We start from the raw sequence: 19,527 nt of genomic DNA, 5'->3' as shown, positions 1-19,527 counted from the left end.
GAGGAGAATGGGGAGCTTGACATGAGGAGGTTTAGAGATGCATGAAGGTTTTGCTGTATTGCCAAGCCGTGGTCTATTTTGATGAATTTTTGATAGGCAGGATTCTAGATGTGTCACTGACTGCCTTGTCTTCTTAAAAACAGGTTTCTCAGCATCATTTAACCCTTTCTTCATGCCCTACGGTCATCATCCCCCACAGCATTTCTGTTCTGGACACTAACAGTGCCCTCTGGTTGTCGAACTATGCCAGCTCCTGCCTCTACACGGCCTCATGTTGCTGGCCTGTGAGTTCTTATTGCCACTATTTATAATTCTTCAGGATTTTTTTTTCTTCTATTACTAGCTGTCCCTGTTTTTTCTTCTCTTGCTGTCACCTAGAACCACTTTCCTTCACTTCCTTTCTAGTTAAATTTTTTTTTTTTTAATATTTGGCTGTGTTGGGGCTTCGTTGCTGTGTGCGGGCTTTTCTCTAGTTGCAGCAAGCAGGGGCTACTCTTCGTTGTGTTGCGCGGGCTTCTCATTGCGGTGGCTTCTCTGGTTGCAGAGCACAGGCTCTAGGCGCACAGGCTTCAGTAGTTGTGGCACTCGGGCTCAGTAGTTGTGGCGCACGGGCTTAGTTGCTCCACGGCATGTGGGATCTTCCCGGACCAGGGCTCAAACCCGTGTCCCCTGCATTGGCAGGTGGATTCTTAACCACTGTGCCCCCAGGGAAGCCCTCTGGTTAAATTTTTCTCATCAGCTATGGATTGCAAAACCCGACGACTAAATCTGTTAGGACGCTGTCTCAAATAAGAGCCGACGGTCTGAGGGTGAGGCTCTCCTCTGAGGAAGTTCGTGGACTGCAGCGTGTGCACGTGATGACCATGGCTGAGCATCCTCGAGGTCCTTCTGTGCTTCACTTCTAGACCTTACCTGTGTCCTAGGTGGATGAGGTTGCAGCTCTGTGGCTCCTGCATCAGTGGGTGGCGGGGCTGTCCACAGGGAGCCCAGCGTCTAGGAGGCGGGTGGATAGGAGGGGGGTGAGTGCGGGGCGATGAGCCGTTGTAACTTCTCGGCCGGGGGCTCGGGGCACAGGTGGGAGGAGCCGCGCACGCTGGCCAGCGAGCCAAGGGGGCAGCACGTGCTGATGGCCGAGCAGGTGGGGGACGGCGCCCACGGCCTCTCCAGCACCCTCAGCGGCTCTGCCACGTGCACCATTGCCTTTCCGGGTGAGTAAGGCCTTTCCGTGTGGAAAGGAGTGGCGTCGCCTGTATGGAAGCGGGCTGGGGGTGAGGAGGGTTCCCCAAGGCTGGAGGTCAGGACTCGGGAGGTCCCCCTGAGAGGGAGGGAAGAGGAATGGAGCCCAGCAGCCTCGGCCCTGGGGCACTCTGCTCTGTTCTCCCGCCCTGTGTCAGGCCCTGTGGGGTTCCAGGCTGGGAATTCCGAACTTGTCGCACGGGGTGGAGAGGCTCAGATCCGGTGGGGTCCGCTCCCCTGCTGTCGGCACAGGGAGGCCTCATCTGGGGGTGAGATCCCCGTGTTCCCTGTCATCTTCGTCGGCCTCCATCCAGGAGCTAGAGTGAAGTACGTTGTACAAAAGGTGCACGTGTGCATAGGATGGGAGAGCGGTGTGGGGCGGGGCTTGTGCAGAGGAGGTGCTCGGAGACCGTCTGCCCCTCCCCCGTGTACTCTGCTGGGGAAGAGCCAGGGCTGAGGGTGGTGGGCCCACGGGCGGAGGAAGGGGGCGTAACCCTGTCTTCCCTGCCTCGGGTATGCACGGTGGACACAGACTGCAAGGTCCAGCCTCAGCCCTGTGAGCGCAGGACGCTGGAGATGGTCAGGCAGCTTGCCGGCCAGGCCCCGTGCTGGAGGGGATCTCGGGGGACCAAGGCCGTGCTGGCTGCGCTCTGTCCCTTTTCCAGGTTTGTCCACAAGGTGTGGGGTCAGAGCCTGCGGGCAGGGCCTGGGCGGGAAGGGCCAAGTGCTCATGGGCTGCAGGGAGAGCGGCTCTCCAGGGCCTTGACTGTGGAGTGTGTGACAGGGATTGGAGGAGACCTGGGAGGTAGGCAGGGACAGAGCTCCGGGGACCCAGGCAGGGGCACAGCTACTCCGTGTCAGAGTCTTTTAGACACACCGCCCAGGAGCCCAGGGCCTGGGTCACAGCCATTCTGAAGGCTGGTAAATCAGCCAAAAGCTGGTCTGACAGGGCAGTGGTCCGGACTTGGGATAGTGGTCTGCTAATTCGGTCCCTCTGATCACCAGTTTCCATATGTATGGGGGCTGAGCAAGGCAAGAGGCTTAAGGTGCTTAGATGAATTCCGGTTGTGGAGGCCGTGGAGAATGCTGGGTTCTTCAGGACCGGAGCTCAGGCATTCAAGAGCACCCACCGCCCGGCTCTCAGCCTCTGCCCCGCAGACCCCCAGATCGTCCCCCTTTATCCGGACCACCTCCAGTGCGGCACCTGGTCAGCAGCTCATGATCTCGCCCTCTAGTCCTTTCTGGAGGGCCAGGGTAGCGTTTGAACCAGCTGCGCCTTGGCCCCTTGGCCTGGCCTCAGCGATGAGATCAGAGCGTGCACAGCAGTGAGATGGAGCGGCTGAGAAGCCGGGAGGGCCGTGTTGGGTCGCTGCAGAGTCCAAACGCCATCTCAGCAGGGAAGGGCGGTGCCCCCCACGTGGCTCAGAGGAAGTGGGGCCTCGTGCCGTGTCAGAGGCCACTAGAGGCTCTCTTCTGAACCTGCACTTTCGAGTGAAAGGAGGTAGTTCTTCATTCCCTGGTGAACATGTTTAAGTCCTCACTCTGAGCCAGGCAGGGTCCAGCGAGGAGGCAGGCACAGTCGCGGCCCCAAGAAGCTCGTGGTCCAGAGAGAGCCTCCCAAGTGCTGCGATGGGGCCTGTCCTCCCCACACGTCATGGAGGAGGGGTTGCTTGAGCAGTCTCGAGAGATGTGGGAACCGGGTAGCAGTGGGCAGAGGCATCCAGAGCTGGAAGCCCTGGGAGAGGCTGGTGGGTAGAGTACACTTCATGGCTATGTGCTCAGATGCTGGGGGCATCACCACTAGTGAGCTGGGAACCTCCCGCTGTCTGTTTCCACATTCGGCAAGTGGGTGATAACAGGACCTGCCCCAGAGGATTGTCAGGAGCACGCAGCGAGTTAATTCGTAGAATGCACTGACATTGCAGGCTCCTAGAATAATGCATATAGTAGGCTTTTCATCAATCCCCTCATTCAAGAAATACTCACGGAGGCTCTCCTAAGTTCCCAGCACTGCCCCAGGTCCTGGGGAATCAGCCTGAGCGTCTCGGAAACAAATCTGCTCTCATGAGCAAAAGGCAGCAATGAACAAAGTGAATACCTAAATGAACTACTAGGTGGTGGTAAGTGCAGTAGGGGAAAGGATGCGGGGTGGGACAGGGTGGGGTAAGTAGAGGGTAGGGTTGCAGTTTTAATTAGAGTGGGCAGGGACCAGACCTGAGGGAGGTGGGGGACTAGCTGAGTACAGGCCCAGGCGAAGCCCTGTGGATAGTGTCTGCTCAACAACGCTGGCTCCTGTAGGCCTGGGTAGGGAGGGCAGGACCCGTGGAGCTTCCTGGGCTAGGACGTGTGGTTTTATGAGGTCACGAGGAGTAGACACGGAGGGGGAGAAGAGTTCTCTTTAATGAGCTGGCAGCTTGGCACAGTTTTGATTTCAGCAACCCCTTGAGTTCGTAGTTGACTTGGCTTTTTTTTTTTTTTTCCACACACACACACTGTATTTTATTTTTACAAGAGATAAATAAACTGACACCAAGCATTGTAAATGGATGACCACAACAAAAGCAACAATGATTGCAATTACCAAACACAAAACACACTCATACTATTTCATAATATTGACATTCAGTCCAGTAATCCTCCACTGTAACAGGTCCTTTACTTTGCAGTGAAAATTGATTTGTATATTTTTGCTTCTGAGTCCTTGTGGGATTTTTTTTTTTTATTCAAACAGAAAGTCACAAAAATTATAATCATCCTCATCAGTTCACTCAGTCCCATGTAATTAATTTTTTTTTCATATTGATCTTTTGTTAGCACTTTTATGAATTCATCAGTTTTCCATTAGAGTTCTGAAAATGCTTATTCATTCAGTTCAGCAGTACAGTCAGTTACCAGAAACCTGTACTTGTCAGTCTTTTCCATGAATTCCTTGAAGATGAAACCCTCTTATAGGAACATATTTGCAAAATCATCAGAGTACACCCAGAACTGTCTGTAAATGACAAAAGACTTAAAAATGACCACAGTTAAAGATTTGATGAAAGTTCATAATAATGCAGTTGACAAGGAAATTTATTTCTGAGATATACATTTTAAAGTAATAACTAGAATTATGACTTATAACATTATACCAGAACATATAAGATTTTTAGAAATTTCATGTAATGTCTGAAACATTTATATTAACATATTTCCATACAAATAACCCAAAGAAAGTTTAGTATTGTTTTTTTGTTTGTTTTTTTATACTGCAGGTTCTTATTAGTCATCAGTTTTACACATCGGTGTATACATGTCAATCCCAATCGCCCAATTCAGCACACCACCATCCCCACCCCACCGTGGTTTTCCCCCCTTGGTGTCCATACGTTTGTTCTCTATCTGTGTCTCAACTCCTGCCCTGCAAACCGGTTCATCTGTACCATTTTTCTAAGTTCCACATACCTGCGTTAATATATGACATTTGTTTTCCTCTTTCTGACTTACTTCACTCTGTATGACAGTCTCTAGGTCCATCCACGTCTCAACAAATGACTCAATTTCGTTCCTTTTTATGGCTGAGTAATATTCCATTGTAGATATGTACCACAACTTCTTTATCCATTCGTCTGTCGATGGGCATTTAGGTTGCTTCCATGACCTGGCTATTGTAAATAGTGCTGCAGTGAACATTGGGGTGCATGTGTCTTTTTGAATTATGGTTTTCTCTGGGTATATGCCCAGTAGTGGGATTGCTGGATCATATGGTAAATCTATTTTTAGTTTTTTAAGGAACCTCCATACTGTTCTCCATAGTGGCTGTATCAATTTACATTCCCACCAACAGTGCAAGAGGGTTCCCTTTTCTCCACACCCTCTCCAGCATTTGTTGTTTGTAGATTTTCTGATGATGCCCATTCTAACTGGTGTGAGGTGATACCTCATTGTAGTTTTGATTTGCATTTCTCTAATAATTAGTGATGTTGAGCAGCTTTTCATGTGCTTCTTGGCCATGTGTATGTCTTCTTTGGAGAAATGTCTATTTAGGTCTTCTGCCTATTTTTGGATTGGGTTGTTTGATCTTTAATATTGAGCTGCATGAGGTGTTTATATATTTTGGAGATTAATCCTTTGTCCGTTGATTCATTTGCAAATATTTTCTCCCATTCTGAGGGTTGTCTTTTCGTCTTGTTTATGGTTTCCTTTGCTGTGCAAAAGCTTTGAAGTTTCATTAGGTCCCATTTGTTTATTTTTGTTTTTATTTCCATTACTCTGGGAGGTGGATCAAAAAAGATCTTGCTGTGATTTATGTCAAGGAGTGTTCTTCCTATGTTTTCCTCTAAGAGTTTTATAGTGTCCGGTCTTACATTTAGGTCTCGAATCCATTTTGAGTTTATTTTTGAGTATGGTGTTAGGGAGTGTTCTAATTTCATTCTTTTACATGTAGCTGTCCAGTTTTCCCAGCACCACTTATTGAAGAGACTGTCTTTTCTCCATTGTATATCTTTGCCTCCTTTGTCATAGATTAGTTGACCATAGGTGCATGGCTTTCTCTCTGGGCTTTCTATCTTGTTCCACTGATCTCTGTTTCTGTTTTTGTGCCAGTACCATATTGTCTTGATTACTGTAGCTTTGTAGTATAGTCTGAAGTCAGGGAGTCTGATTCCTCCAGCTCCGTTTTTTTCCCTCAAGACTGCTTTGGCTATTCGGGGTCTTTTGTGTCTCCATACAGATGTTAAGGTGATTTGTTCTAGTTCTGTAAAAAATGCCATTGGTAACTTGATAGGGATTGCATTGAATCTGTAGATTGCTTTGGGTAGTATAGTCATTTTCACAATGTTGATTCTTCCAATCCAAGAACATGGTATATCTCTCCATCTGTTGGTATTATCTTTAATTTCCTTCATCAGTGTCTTATAGTTTTCTGCATACAGATCTTTTGTCTCCCTAGCTAGGTTTATTCCTAGGTATTTTTATTCTTTTTGTTGCAATGGTAAATGGGAGTGTTTCCTTAATTTCTCTTTCAGATTTTTCATCATTAGTGTATAGGAATGCAAGAGATTTCTGTGCATTAATTTTGTATCCTGCAACTTTACCAAATTCATTGATTAGCTCTAGTAGTTTTCTCGTAGCATCTTTACGATTCTCTATGTATAGTGTCATGTCATCTGCAAACAGTGACAGGTTTACTTCTTCTTTTCCAATTTGTATTCCTTTTATTTCTTCTCTGATTGCCGTGGCTAGGACTTCCAAAACTATGTTGAATAACAGTGGTGAGAGTGGACATTCTTGTCTCGTTCCTGATCTTAGAGGAAATGCTTTCAGTTTTTCACCATTGAGAATGTTTGCTGTGGGTTTGTCGTATATGGCCTTTATTATGTTGAGGTAGGTTCCCTCTGTGCCCACTTTCTGGAGAGTTTTTATCATAAATGGTGTTGAATTTTGTCAAAAGCTTTTTCTGCATCTGTTGAGATGATCATATGGTTTTTATTCTTCAATTTGTTAATATGGTGTATCACATTGATTGATTTGCATATATTGAAGAATCCTTGCATCCCTGGGATAAATCCCACTTGATCATGGTGTATGATCCTTTTAATGTGTTGTTGGATTCTGTTTGCTAGTATTTTGTTGAGGAATTTTGCATCTATATTCATCAGTGATATTGGTCTGTAATTTTCTTCTTTTGTAATATCTTTGTCTGGTTTTGGTATCAGATTGATGGTGGCCTCATAGAATGAGTTTGGGAGTGTTCCTTCCTCTGCAATTTTTTGGAAGAGTTTGAGAAGGATGGGTGTTAGCTCTTCTCTAAGTGTTTGATAGAATTCACCTGTGAAGCCATCTGGTCCTGGACTTTTGTTTGTTGGAAGATTTTTAATCACAGTTTCAATTTCAGTGATTGTGATTGGTCTGTTCATATTTTCTATTTCTTCCTGGTTCAGTCTTGGAAGGTTATACCTTTCTAAGAATTTGTCCATTTCTTCCAGGTTGTCCATTTTATTGGCATAGAGTTGCTTGTAGTAGTCTCTTAGGATGCTTTGTATTTCTGCGGTGTCTGTTGTAACTTCTCCTTTTTCATTTCTGATTTTATTGATTTGAGCCCTCTCCCTCTCTTTCTTGATGAGTCTGGCTAATGGTTTATCAATTTTGTTTATCTTCTCAAAGAACCAGCTTTTAGTTTTATTGATCTTTGCTATTGTTTTCTTTGTTTCTATTTCATTTATTTCTGCTCTGATCTTTATGATTTCTTTCCTTCTGCTAACTTTGGGTTTTGTTTGTTCTTCTTTCTTCTTTCTCTAGTTCCTTTAGGTGTAAGGTTAGATTGTTTACTTGAGATTTTTCTTGTTTCTTGAGGTAGGCTTGTATAGCTATAAATTTCCCTCTTAGAACTACTTTTGGTGCATCCCATAGGTTTTGGATCATTGTGTTTTCATTGTCGTTTGTCTCTAGGTATTTTTTGATTTCCTCTTTGATTTCTTCAGTGATCTCTTGGTTATTTAGTAACGTATTGTTTAGCCTCCATGTGTTTGTGTTTTTTACGGTTTTTTTCCCTGTAATTCATTTCTAATCTCATAGCAGTGTGGTCAGAAAAGATGCTTGATATGATTTCAATTTTCTTAAATTTACTGAGGCTTGATTTGTGACCCAAGATGTGATCTATCCTGGAGAATGTTCCGTGCGCACTTGAGAAGAACGTGTAATCTGCTGTTTTTGGATGGAATGTCCTATAAATATCAATTAAATCTATCTGGTCTATTGTGTCATTTAAAGCTTCTGTTTCCTTATTTATTTTCATTTTGGATGATCTGTCCATTGGTGTAAGTGAGGTGTTAAAGTCCCCCACTATTATTGTGTTACTGTCGATTTCCTCTTTTATAGCTCTTAACAGTTGCCTTATGTGTTGAGGTGCTCCTATGTTGGGTGCATATATATTTATAATTGCTATATATTCTTCTTGGATTGATCCCTTGATCATTATGTAGTGTCCTTCCTTGTCTCTTGTAACATTCTTTATTTTAAAGTCTATTTTATCTGATATGAGTATAGCTACTCCAGCTTTCTTTTTTTTTTTTTTTTTTTTAAATTTATTTATTTATTTATTTAGGCTGCGTTGGGTCTTCGTTGCTGCGAGTGGGCCTTCTCTAGTTGTGGTGAGCGGGGGCTACTCTTCGTTGTGGTGCGCGGGCTTCTCATTGCAGCGGCTTCTCTTGCTGCGGAGCACGGGCTCTAGGCGCACAGGCTTCAGTAGTTGTTGCTCGAGGGCTCTAGAGCGCAGGCTCAGTAGTTGTGGCGCACGGGCTTAGTTGCTCCGCGGCATGTGGGATCTTCCCGGACCAGGGCTCGAACCCATGTCCCCCACATTGGCAGGCGGATTCTTAACCACTGCGCCACCAGGGAAGCCCCAGCTTTCTTTTGATTTCCATTTTCATGGAATATCTTTTTCCATCCCCTCACTTTCAGCCTGTATGTGTCCCTAGGTCTGAAGTGGGTCTCTTGTAGACAGCATATATATGGGTCTTGTTTTTGTATCCATACAGCAAGCCTGTGTCTTTTGGTTGGAGCATTTAATCCATTCACGTTTAAGGTAATTATTGATATGTATGTTCCTATGACCATTTTCTTAATTGTTTTGGGTTTGTTTTTGTAGATCCTTTTCTTTTCTTGTGTTTCCCACTTAGAGAAGTTCCTTTAGCATTTGTTGTAGAGCTGGTTTGCTGTGCTGAATTCTCTTAGCTTTTGCTTGTCTGTAAAGCTTTTGATTTCTCCATCGAATCTGAATGAGATCCTTGCTGGGTAGCGTAATCTTGGTTGTAAGTTCTTCCCTTTCATCACTTTAAGTATATCATGCCACTCCCTTCTGGCTTGTAGAGTTTCTGCTGAGAAATCAGCTATTAACCTTGTGAGTGTTCCCTTGTATGTTATTTGTTGTTTTTCCCTTGCTGCTTTCAATAATTTTTCTTTGTCTTTAATTTTTGCCAATTTGATTACTATGTGTCTTGGCGTGTTTCTCCTTGGGTTTATCCCGTATGGGACTCGCTGCGCTTCCTGGACTTGGGTGGCTATTTCCTTTCCCATGTTAGGGAAGTTTTCGACTATAATCTCTTCAAATATTTTCTCGGGTCCTTTCTCTCTCTCTTCTCCTTCTGGGACCCCTATAATGCGAATATTGTTGTGTTTAATGTTGTCCCAGAGGTCTCTTAGGCTGTCTTCATTTCTTTTCATTCTTTTTTCTTTATTCTGTTCCACAACAGTGAATTCCACCATTCTGTCTTCCAGGTCACTTACCCATTCTCTGCCTCAGTTATTCTGCTATTGATTCCTTCTAGTGTAGTTTTCATTTCAGTTATTGTATTGTTCATCTCTGTTTGTTTGTTCTTTAATTCTTCTAGGTCTTTGTTAAACATTTCTTGCATCCTCTCGATCTTTGCCTCCATTCTTTTTCCGAGGTCCTGGATCATCTTCACTATCATTATTCTGAATTCTTTTTCTGGAAGGTTGCCTATCTCCACTTAATTTAGTTGTTTTTCTGGGTTTTTTTCTTGTTCCTTCATCTGGTACATAGCCTTCTGCCTTTTCATCTTCTCTATCTTTCTGTGGATGTCTGACTTGGCTTTTATCCCAAGTGGATGTTTTGCCTCAGGAAAGCCCCTGCCCTAGAGGTGAGCCCAATTAGCCTGTCCCTGAGGTGAGCAGCCCTGGGTGGGATCTCACCAGGAGAAATGCTCTTTGGCAAGTTTTAGAGAACTTTGTCACGAAGGCCCCAAGAGAATCTCCTTAGATGAGGCCATCCGTGGAGCTGCTGCCAGCCAAGAGGAGGGCTTTCTGCCTGAGGGACGAGGACCCCCTCCTCTATGGTCGGCCCATCGCCCCACAGACTCAGGAGAGCCAGGAGGCGAGGCCCAGAGGGCAGGATGCATGGGCTTTGGAGTGGGAGGTGGAGTTCGGATCCCAGCTCTGCTGTGTTCTGGTAACCGTGTGACTTTGGGCAACTTAATTCAGCCCTGAACCCATTTCCCCATCTGGAAGAGGAGACTGCTGTCTCTTCAAGTAGCCGAGGACTTGAAGTAACGAGGGGGAGGGCTGGAGCATGGAAGCCAGCACAGGAATGGTGGCCCTTGTGTTGTCACAGGAGGTTGTCACTCAAACCGACCTCAGAGGTCATTGAGACCAGCCAGTGGTTTGCAAATCCTCCTGAGCTACGGAGCCTCGTATGGACACTTGTTATGCAGACCAGGAAAAGCACATTTGGGGTGGGGAGGTGGGGCTGGGGCACTGGAGGAGCCCTGGACAGTCCCCTTCCCTCTCCACTGAGGCTCTGAGGAACACAGTTGAAAACTACAGAGTTGCTATATAGAAGAGGGAATGGAAGACCAGAGAAGGAAAGTAACTTGCCTGGGGTCACATAACCAGAATCCAGTTGCCTAATCCCAGTATTTCCCACCCCCCACTCATTGTGCTGGTCCCAGAAAGTAACTCGTAATAGAAAGCTGTTGCTGTAGTTCAGAGTATTGAACACAGATATCTCTAATTTCTGACATGATAGCCAGCTTCCATTATCTTTTTTTTTTAATTGAGTAGTTTGAAACATTTCCTACTCTATGTGCAGATAAAAGTTGGGTAGAATCAGGAAAAACAAAAGAACCAAGTCTTTCTTGACTTGCTTCTGCATTGGCATCTTGTGTCAGCTTTTAGTGTTTTAAATACCCTCTCCTGTTAAACCTTTGATCTCTACCATTTGTTTCCTTGGGTTGTAGCTGGAAGAGAGTGTTCTTAACCCACCCTGCCACCTGCTACAGGACCACCCGCCCAGGTACAGTCTGCCTCTTGGATTCTCCTCTTCTTTCTGGCCCTGGGACTAGGCTGGCTCCCAAAGGGGCATGTATACTGGGGCAGCGGGTGGGGTTGGACCGAGCTCCAGGGTACAGGGACAGGCATTTCCTCTGCTCATGCCATACTCATGCCTCCCTTGCTCAGTGGTATATTTTCACTGAGAAAGGGAGTGAAGGCTTTGGAATTACTTCCTTAACCAGGGCCCCTTGCATTGACAAGAGGCAGAGCAGGGCGTTCACTGAGCCCCAGCTGTGCAGACAGAAAGCCTCACATCTAGCACCAAACTCAGGGCAAGATACCTGAGCCTCACTTTCCTCCTCTGTAAAATGGGGTAACGTTTGCCCCATGTCTGGACTCCCCATTTCCCTGCTCTGGATGATAGGGGGTACCATACAAGGGATCCTAGGGAAGATTCAGTAGGTGATGTCCACCAAAGTGCTTCATCAGCTACAAAGTCCCAAGCAAACAGGAGGACTTTTCAACACCATTAAGATCATGCAGCCTGGCTTCCCAACGGGCCCTCACTGCTCCTCACCGCGGGGTCTAGTGCATCTCACTGACCCAGGAGCACAGAAATCACCCTGAAGTGTCTTGGCATCAGTGCTTGTGTGGATATGCTACTCCTATGAGGTCGGGAGTCCGTCCCTCGAAAGCAGAGCCAGAGGCTCTGTGTGCAAGCAGGATGGTGCTTCCTGCCTGGGGTTAGGTGATCCTTCGGGCATCTTATTTTAAAGTTCCAACGTGGCTGGTCTCTGACACACGGGAGGAACTGAAAGTGGGGTTGTTTCTGCTCAGAAATTAAAGCTCAAGGACTTACGGTTTTGGAACCACAGTGACCTGTGTTTGAGTCCCAGCTCTGCCACTTTCCAAGTAGCTGACCTTCAGCACGTGACTTCTGTTCGTCAGGTTTCAGCTTCCTCATCTGTGACATGGCGGTTCACAGTACCTGCTTCATCCAGTTGTATCAGTGAAGTGAGATCATACATGTGTAGCGCTTAGCACAATACCTGGCCCCATAATAGCTGCTCAGTTAAAGGCCACTGTTGGCGCTGTTAATGAGCCCTCAGTTGTTTGCATGAAACTCCAACTGACAGAACTGCTGGCCTAGGAGCCCAGAGTTACCCTCGATAATTCCTACCTTCCAGAAGTGTATACTTTAATTACAATCATGTGCCCACCAAGTACTAGATTAACATTTTTAAGGTATTGGGGGTTTGGACTCCTACATATAAATTTGGAGGTGGGGGGGGTAGAAAATCAGTCCATAACACGTGTTCCCAGTATCAGAGCCAGGAGCCAGATCCCATTGGCAGATCCCCAAGTGAGCCTGTAATTCACACAGGGCCTTACTGAGCCCACCATTGAGTGTCTGTTACCACCTACACCCTAACCCCGCCTTACGTACCTCATTTGCTTTCCTTTTCCTCTTTGCTACAGGTGTTGAGACTAATTTCCTAGTGCATCTGGGGAAAGGAAGGGGCTGGGCCCTGGTGGGGCAGGGTAGCCAAACCCCTTCACATCTCTGGGCTGATGTGCCAGGCTGTTAACAGGCATCTCTCTGATAGGCCCCTGTGACTCGCAGCCCTGCCAGAATGGAGGCACGTGTGTTCCAGAAGGACTGGACAGGTACCACTGCCTCTGCCCGCCGGCCTTTGGAGGGGAGGCTGACTGCGGTACGTGTGCACAGGACTTCCCAGACTCTGACTGTTGGGGAGCAGTGGAGCCGGGGTGACTGTTGGGGAGCAGTGGAGCCGGGGCTCCTGCTTCTCACCTGCCACCCTTTTAGCTACTAGGTAGGAACTGGCCCTGGAGTTAGGGCCACCTGCTTTTCAAGTACACCACTGATCTGATGTCTCAAATGAGGGTTCCATGAAAAAGTAACTCAGGTGGTGGAGCTCTGGGTAGGACACGGCTCCTGGCTTCTTAGCTTTAGAATGGCTGCTGCTTGATCTGTGAGCCTCGCGGAGCCCGGCTGCAGGCTGGAGCTGGCCGAACTGGGTCCTGGTTCTGGGCTGAGTCTCTTCTCCCCTCTTCCAAGAAGAGGAGGAGTGAGAAGCTTCAACCCCTTTTGGTTTTAAAACTGTGAAATGAAGATTATAACTGACTTTACCCCTTACGGTTATGGGAGTTTGAAATAAGATTCTTAGCACAATGCTTGACACATAGGACGGGACTTGTTAAATAGTAACTTTTTAAAAACTGTAGTGCTGGGTCAATTGGAGACGTATATGGGAAAAAAATATGTATGTTGACTCCTTACCTCACAAGCTACACAAAAAATCAAGTCCAGATGGATCATAGATTTAAATGCAAAAGGCAAAGTTGTGAAGCTTCTGGAAGAAAACATAGGAGCGTATCTTCATGATCTTGGGGTAGACAAAGATTTCTCCAACAGGACACAAGAAGCACTAACCATAATGGGAAAAAGTTATAGATTCTATTTTTCTTTTGAAAGAGTAGTGAGCTGGAGACACTTGGTAGGAGCCAGGGAGCTCTGTGTCCGGCCGTGTCTAACCCTGTGACCTGCACTGGTCACTAGGCCCTGAAGCCTCTGTGTCAGTGTCCCATCTCCCTCCTGGGAGGCAGGCGGCTCCAGCCCCACGTGGCAGCTGGGGGTCCCGAGTGGGACAGTGGTCTGCGTGCTCCACAGCGTGACGGCTGCTGTGATCCTGGCAGCCCCAAAGCTGAGCCTGGAGTGCTGAGCCGACGTGCTCTTCCCGCTGGCCGGCTCGGCGGCTGCCACCCCGGAGGGCTTCCTGCGGGCCAAGGCCTCTGTGAAGCGGTTCGTGCCAGCGGCGCTGAGCGAGGACTCCCGGGCACGCATGGGCGTGGCCCACTACGGCGCCGAGCTGGCCGTGGCCATGACCGCGGGCGCGTACCGGGACGTGCGGACCTGGTCGGGAGCCTTGACGACCTGCCCTTCGGTGGTGGTGCCACCCTGACAGAATGGGCCCTGCGGTAGGCGGCGGAGCGCGGCTTTGGGAACGGGCCTGGACTGGCCCCGCAGGGCCGTGGTCCTGATGACCGAGGCGCGCTCTCAGGACCAGGTGCCCGGCCCGGCGCGTTTCGCCAGGGCCCGGAAGATGCTCCTGCTGGGCGTGGGCAGCGAGGCCGTGCGGGCGGAGCTGGAGGAGGTCACGGGCAGCTCGGAGCACATTATGATCTACGCCGGCCCGCAGGACCTGTTCGGCCAAATCCCGAAGCTGCAGGGAATGCGGTGCAGCCAGCAGTGCCCAGGTAAGGACCAGTCCTGCACCGGCGCCAGCTGCGGGCCAGCCTCGCCCGACCCAGGGGCCAGCTGGCCAGTGGCAGGCCCTTCCTCCCTTTGGTAGCGACTTAACCAGAGCCTGTACTTGGGGGCGCAAGCACAGCCCGACTCTTCTATATGCTAGCCTTGTGATGAGTAACTTCTCGCTTTACTGGTCAGTAAAATTGGACTAATAGTAGTACCTCCAGAGGGGCTTTTGTGAGGGTTAAGTAAGACAAGCAACATACACACTAGTACACAGTAAGCTCAGAATGTACGCTCAGAATGGTAGGTATTGCTATTTATTATTATTTGTTATTTATTATTGTTAATAAGGAGTTCTGAATCTTCAGTCTTCAGCTGAAATGTCGCTCCTCAGAGGAGCCCTGACCCCATCCTTGCCCACCCATGTCGCCCCTGCTGGTCCCTCTCACAGCACCCTGCTCCTTTCCTCCATGGCTGCTCACATAGTTTGTAATTCTTTGTTGGTTTCATGTTTGTCAGCCCATCAAGGACAGGCATTGGCAGTTTTGTCCACATGGTATAATCAGTGCCTTGTGTACAGTGCACGGCGCATGGAGGGCACTCCGTAATGGCATAGATGAGGCCCCGGAGCTCAATGGCTTACGCACAGTGGACGTTTATTCCTCTCACATAACAGTTCAGAGGTGAGCGCCCAGGGCGCCCAGCAGGGTGGCTTGGCTATCTTGTGGTTCCACCTCTGACTTCAGGGTCACTGTTTCTCAGACAGCAGGAAGAGGCAGAGGGGAAGTGGAAGGCAAGCAGCTTCCTTTTGAGGACATAACTTGGAAATTGCACAATTACTTGCAATCACAACCCATTATATAGAACTTGTCATGTGGCCACACCCGGCTGCCAGGGAGGCTAGGAATGTGGTCTAGCTGAGCATTCACGTGTCCTGCTGCCATTCTAGGAGAGGGTGGAGGACGGATACTGCAGTGGACAGACAGCAGACCGGCTGACCTGGGCTCCGCTCACCCCAGAGCAGTCCTCACTTTGCTGCCCCCTGAGGTCCACTCTGCTTGTTCTACAGGCTGCCAGGCCCAGTCGCTGGACCTGGTCTTCATGTTGGACGCCTCGGCCTCTGTGGGGCCTGAGGACTTCGCCCAGATGCAGAGCTTCGTGAGACGCTGTGCCCTCCGGTTTGACGTGAGCCCTGATGTGACACAGATGGGCCTGGTGGTGTATGGTGGCCGGGTCCAGACAGCTTTTGGGCTGGACCCCCGGCACTGTAGCACTGCAGGCCAGGAGCCAGGCCCCCTACCTGGGTGGGGTGGGCTTGGCAGGCACGGCCTTGCTGCACATCTATGACAAGGTGATGATGGTCCAGAGGGGCGCCCAGCCTCGTGTCCCCAAGGCTGCGGTGGTGGTCACGGGTGGGAGGGGGCAGAGGGCGTGGCCGTCCCTGCCCAGAAGCTGAGGGACAACGGTGTCTCTGTCTTGGTGATGGGCGTGAGGCCCGTCCTGAGGGAGGCACTGCGGAGGCTCACAGGTCCCCGGGACTCCCTGATCCACGTGGCAGCCTACGCAGACCTGAGGCACCACCGGGACACATTCATCGAGTGGATATGCAGAGGTGAGTGGGGGGCGATCCACACCCTCGGGGCCGCCTCCGAGGGAGGACCTCAGCCCGAGCCTTCATGTACATCATTACAGGGACAGCAACTCCTCCCAACTGCCGGGCGCTTTCCACATGCCGGGCTTTATGCTAAGGGCCACACTCACACGAAACTCTGCAGGAGGCATGCACAACTGGCCCCATTTGACATTTAAGGTGCAGAGAATTTAACACAGGCACCTCTTCCCAGACTTGAGAATGTGTGCACCCCACTTAAAAAGAAGACGTCATTAGGATACGCATAGGACCCTGGGTTGGCACTGACCTTGGTAGGAGCAGACACAGCCAGGACAGCCTGACTCCAAGCCTTCCTTTTGCCAGTGACATCCTTTCCACTCTTTAAAAAGCACGTGGCCATAATAATAACAATAAGCACTGCTCTGTGCACGGCCCGTCCGAGAGAGGGAGTCTCTGTGCACGTGTAGGAACGCTGGGTGGAAGTCGGGTCTTTGACCAGCCATGCGGTATGGGGCCCAACTAACCTGTGGCTCAAAGGCCCATGGAGCCACTAAGATGTGTAAGACTCTGCTCTGGTGGCCTCGCCTCTGTACTGGGCTTCCTTAGAGCGGGGTCTTCGGGGCCAGCCCAGGCTGGGTCTGCTGGCACGTGCTCCCTTGCAGAAGCCAAGCGGCCGGTTAACCTCTGCACACCCGGTCCGTGCATGAGCGAGGGCACCTGCGTCCTGCACAACGGGAGCTACCGCTGCGAGTGCCGGGATGGCCGGGAGGGCCGCACTGCGAGAGCCGTGAGTGGGGCGCCTGCGTGCACTCGGGAGCTGGGGTACTGTTCTGAGTCCTCCTGAGCCCCGGGGCCACAGCCAAAGGAGGCTCTAGGGCATCAGTGGAGGGAATCAATCATTTGCTCGTTCATGCAGGAAACATTTAGTGGGTGCCTCCTACATCCCAGGTGCCGTTCTAGGTGCGGGGAACAGAGCAGGAAGCAGGACAGAGAGAGTCTCTGCCCTCGTGGAGCTTCCGTTCTAGTGAGGGAGACAGCAGGTAAGTACAGCACGTAGTGTATTAGATGGTGCTGTGCACACTCTAATTGATGAAAATTGATGACTGGGAGGGAGGAGCAAGTGGACCCGGCGTAACTGGAAGGCAGGCAGAGGATGTGGGCACGGGTACAGGTGGGTGGGTACATGTGGCGGTGGGAGTCGGTGGGAGCTCCGAGCGTTTCTGTTTGCTCAGCTGACAGTGAGGATGGGGAGACATGGGGGTTGAGGAGGGGAGAGAACTAGTAACTGTCCAGGGGAGAAGGGGACTAGAGTAAGGACGTAGAGAGTGATTGCTGGGCAGCACTCTGGCCCACCTGGGGCCGCTGTTCATGCATTTAAAGTTAGAACAGCAGCGGCAGCCAGAGGATGATTCCCATTGGAGGCCTGGGTTTTCAGGCACTGGTAGAGGTGGGCTTCCCGATACCAGGCGTGATGTGAGGGGCACCTCTTCCTTGGCTTACGGAGTAAGAGCAAGGCATAATGGGGCCCGTGAGGCAGCTAGTTGGTTGAGAAGAGGACTCAGACACTCCTCGTGTCCTCGACGTTCACTTCTTTCCCAGGGGCCTTGAGAGGAGACGCCCCCAAGGCACGTGGCCCCAGCCGAGAGCCTGCAGGAGGGCAGCAGCTGCCCCCCTCCCAGCTGCTACCAAGAAGGCCTGGGTCCCCTGGGCGCTGAAAGGGGGCCTGCCCTCAGCGGAGCATCCCGTCTCGTGGGGTCCTTTGTGTGTCTGCCTTCAGCCCTGTCCGGAACCCTCCTGCCCACTCTCCTGACCCAGGGCGAAGAGAGGGCCCAGCTGCAGACACTGCTGCCTAGGGACGCGGTAGCAGCTGATTTCCCCCCTAACGACGATGTTGAAAACTCTTCAGGTGTAAGTACTTACTTTGCTGACCTAGTTGAGCGCTGCTGAGCTGGTGTCATCTGCCACCTTTCCCCTGAGGAGGAACAGAGGAACCTGGAGGCTTTTGATGGCCTGTTTGAAGCTCACTTTTCCCAACAACAGATGCTAAGTGGAACGTTGTTGGGACAGTCATGCCCAACAGAAGGCAGTGACGAGAGTGTCACTCGGACCCCTGACGTGGTGGCATTTCAAGATAGAGGGTGGACCTTGAAACACATCTTTCTCCTAAGATGTCCCAGGTGGATTCATTCTTAGTTTGAAAAGGGGCTTGAGTGGCATTTGTGACTTGTTTTGGTGACTGGATCCGCGTCTGGGAGTTGGAAAGGCCCCAGACTGGAAGGTGACTGATTAAGCAGCTGTTTGCCCTTGGGGGAGGGACTGAGTGTGCAAACAGCCCTGGTCTCGAGGGGCCACGTGAGCTGGGCCTGGGCACTGGGCAGCATTCCCTTCGAGGGGCTTCTCAGCCTTTACTTAGGAGGGTTAATTGTGGGGTGTTTCTTGAGTGCTTGTCTTACTCTGCCCTTTGGGGGCAGAAAGGAGTAGAATTCTTTTTTTTTTTTTTTAATTATTTTTGGTTGCATTGGGTCTTCATTGCTGCGCACGGGCTTTCTCTAGTTGCGGTGAGCGGGGGCTACTCTTCGTTGCAGTGCACGGGCTTCTCATTGTAGTGGCTCCTCTTGTGGAGCACGGGCTTCACTAGTTGTGGCACGTGGGCTCAGTAGTTGTGGCTCATGGGCTCTAGAGCGCAGGCTCAGTAGTTGTGGCGCACGGGCTTAGTAGCTCTGCGGCATGTGGGATCTTCCCAGACCAGGGCTCGAACCCATGTCCCCTGCATTGGCAGGTGGATTCTTAACCACTGGGCCACCAGGGAAGCCCCAGGAGTAGAATTCTTAAACTCAATCAATAATAGAACAAAGAAACTTGGAGGAGTTTTGTTTTTTTAGGCGTAGATCTTATGCTGCTTGGTTTTAGGTTTTTTTTTTAAGACCTGGTTTTGAAAGGAATATTTCAAGAAGTAATGTTGGTTATTTAACAGGAGTTTTTGTACCTAAATGGCAAAGAGGCTTAGTTGGAATATTTTCTGGTGAACCAGATATTTCCTTACCCCACAGTATTTAGGAATCAATTCTCCCCCTGGGTGGTCGTGTTGGGAGTTGGGTTTTTGGTAGAAGCCTTTGTAGATCTCTGATTTAAATCCAAATACTATATCACAGTTTTTATTTTTAAAGTAAATACCTTAATGTGATGTTTTATAGGCAAACACTCAAGGCTACCTTGGTTTAAGTACTGCTTAGCTTTAAGAACTTTAGGATTTCTGGTGCAAGAAAAGTACTTGAAAGGTCATCACCATGCTTCTGTTAGACGTTAAAAAGTCCTGTGTGCCAAGCACTGTGCATGACAGTCATTTGCGTTCAAGGGATATTTTCATTCCTATTATTGCTTTTGCCTTGGCAGAAGGTGACATCAGACAGGGTCACATGCCCACCTGGCAGGTGCTGATAGGTGATGTCAGAATTTACCTGAACCCCTTGTCTTTATATTAACAGCAGTTTAATCGTTTCATAGCGTAGGCTTTTTGTCTGGTTCAGGGCTGACATTTTGATGTCCTATTTGAATTGGACTTAAAAAAAAAAAAACCCACAAAACTGTGGTCCCTGGGCTTACATATCAAGGGCTTTACTGTTTCTATTTTTAGGTC

General features: G+C 49.3%; 1 protein-coding gene across 1 annotated transcript in view; it reads left to right on the top strand.

Moving 5' to 3' along the window:
• VWA2 (von Willebrand factor A domain containing 2) overlaps window positions 1-19,527 on the top strand; it is a 58,791-nt gene that overhangs the window by 35,779 nt on the left and 3,485 nt on the right. Inside the window, 15 exon segments of the mRNA XM_082423436.1 lie at window positions 1,075-1,208; window positions 1,769-1,901; window positions 10,971-11,026; window positions 12,612-12,719; window positions 13,723-13,745; window positions 13,749-13,932; window positions 13,935-14,005; window positions 14,009-14,028; window positions 14,030-14,283; window positions 15,348-15,541; window positions 15,543-15,693; window positions 15,696-15,890; window positions 16,553-16,651; window positions 16,654-16,677; window positions 17,490-17,798. Of these exon segments, the coding sequence (XP_082279562.1) occupies window positions 1,075-1,208; window positions 1,769-1,901; window positions 10,971-11,026; window positions 12,612-12,719; window positions 13,723-13,745; window positions 13,749-13,932; window positions 13,935-14,005; window positions 14,009-14,028; window positions 14,030-14,283; window positions 15,348-15,541; window positions 15,543-15,693; window positions 15,696-15,890; window positions 16,553-16,651; window positions 16,654-16,677; window positions 17,490-17,605 (1,762 nt within the window). The 3' untranslated portion in view covers window positions 17,606-17,798.

The sequence above is a fragment of the Balaenoptera physalus genome (genome assembly GCF_965194825.1).
Source record: "Balaenoptera physalus genome assembly, chromosome: 14".
Taxonomy (NCBI): domain Eukaryota; kingdom Metazoa; phylum Chordata; class Mammalia; order Artiodactyla; family Balaenopteridae; genus Balaenoptera; species Balaenoptera physalus.
This window is presented reverse-complemented; position numbering and strand designations above follow the sequence as displayed.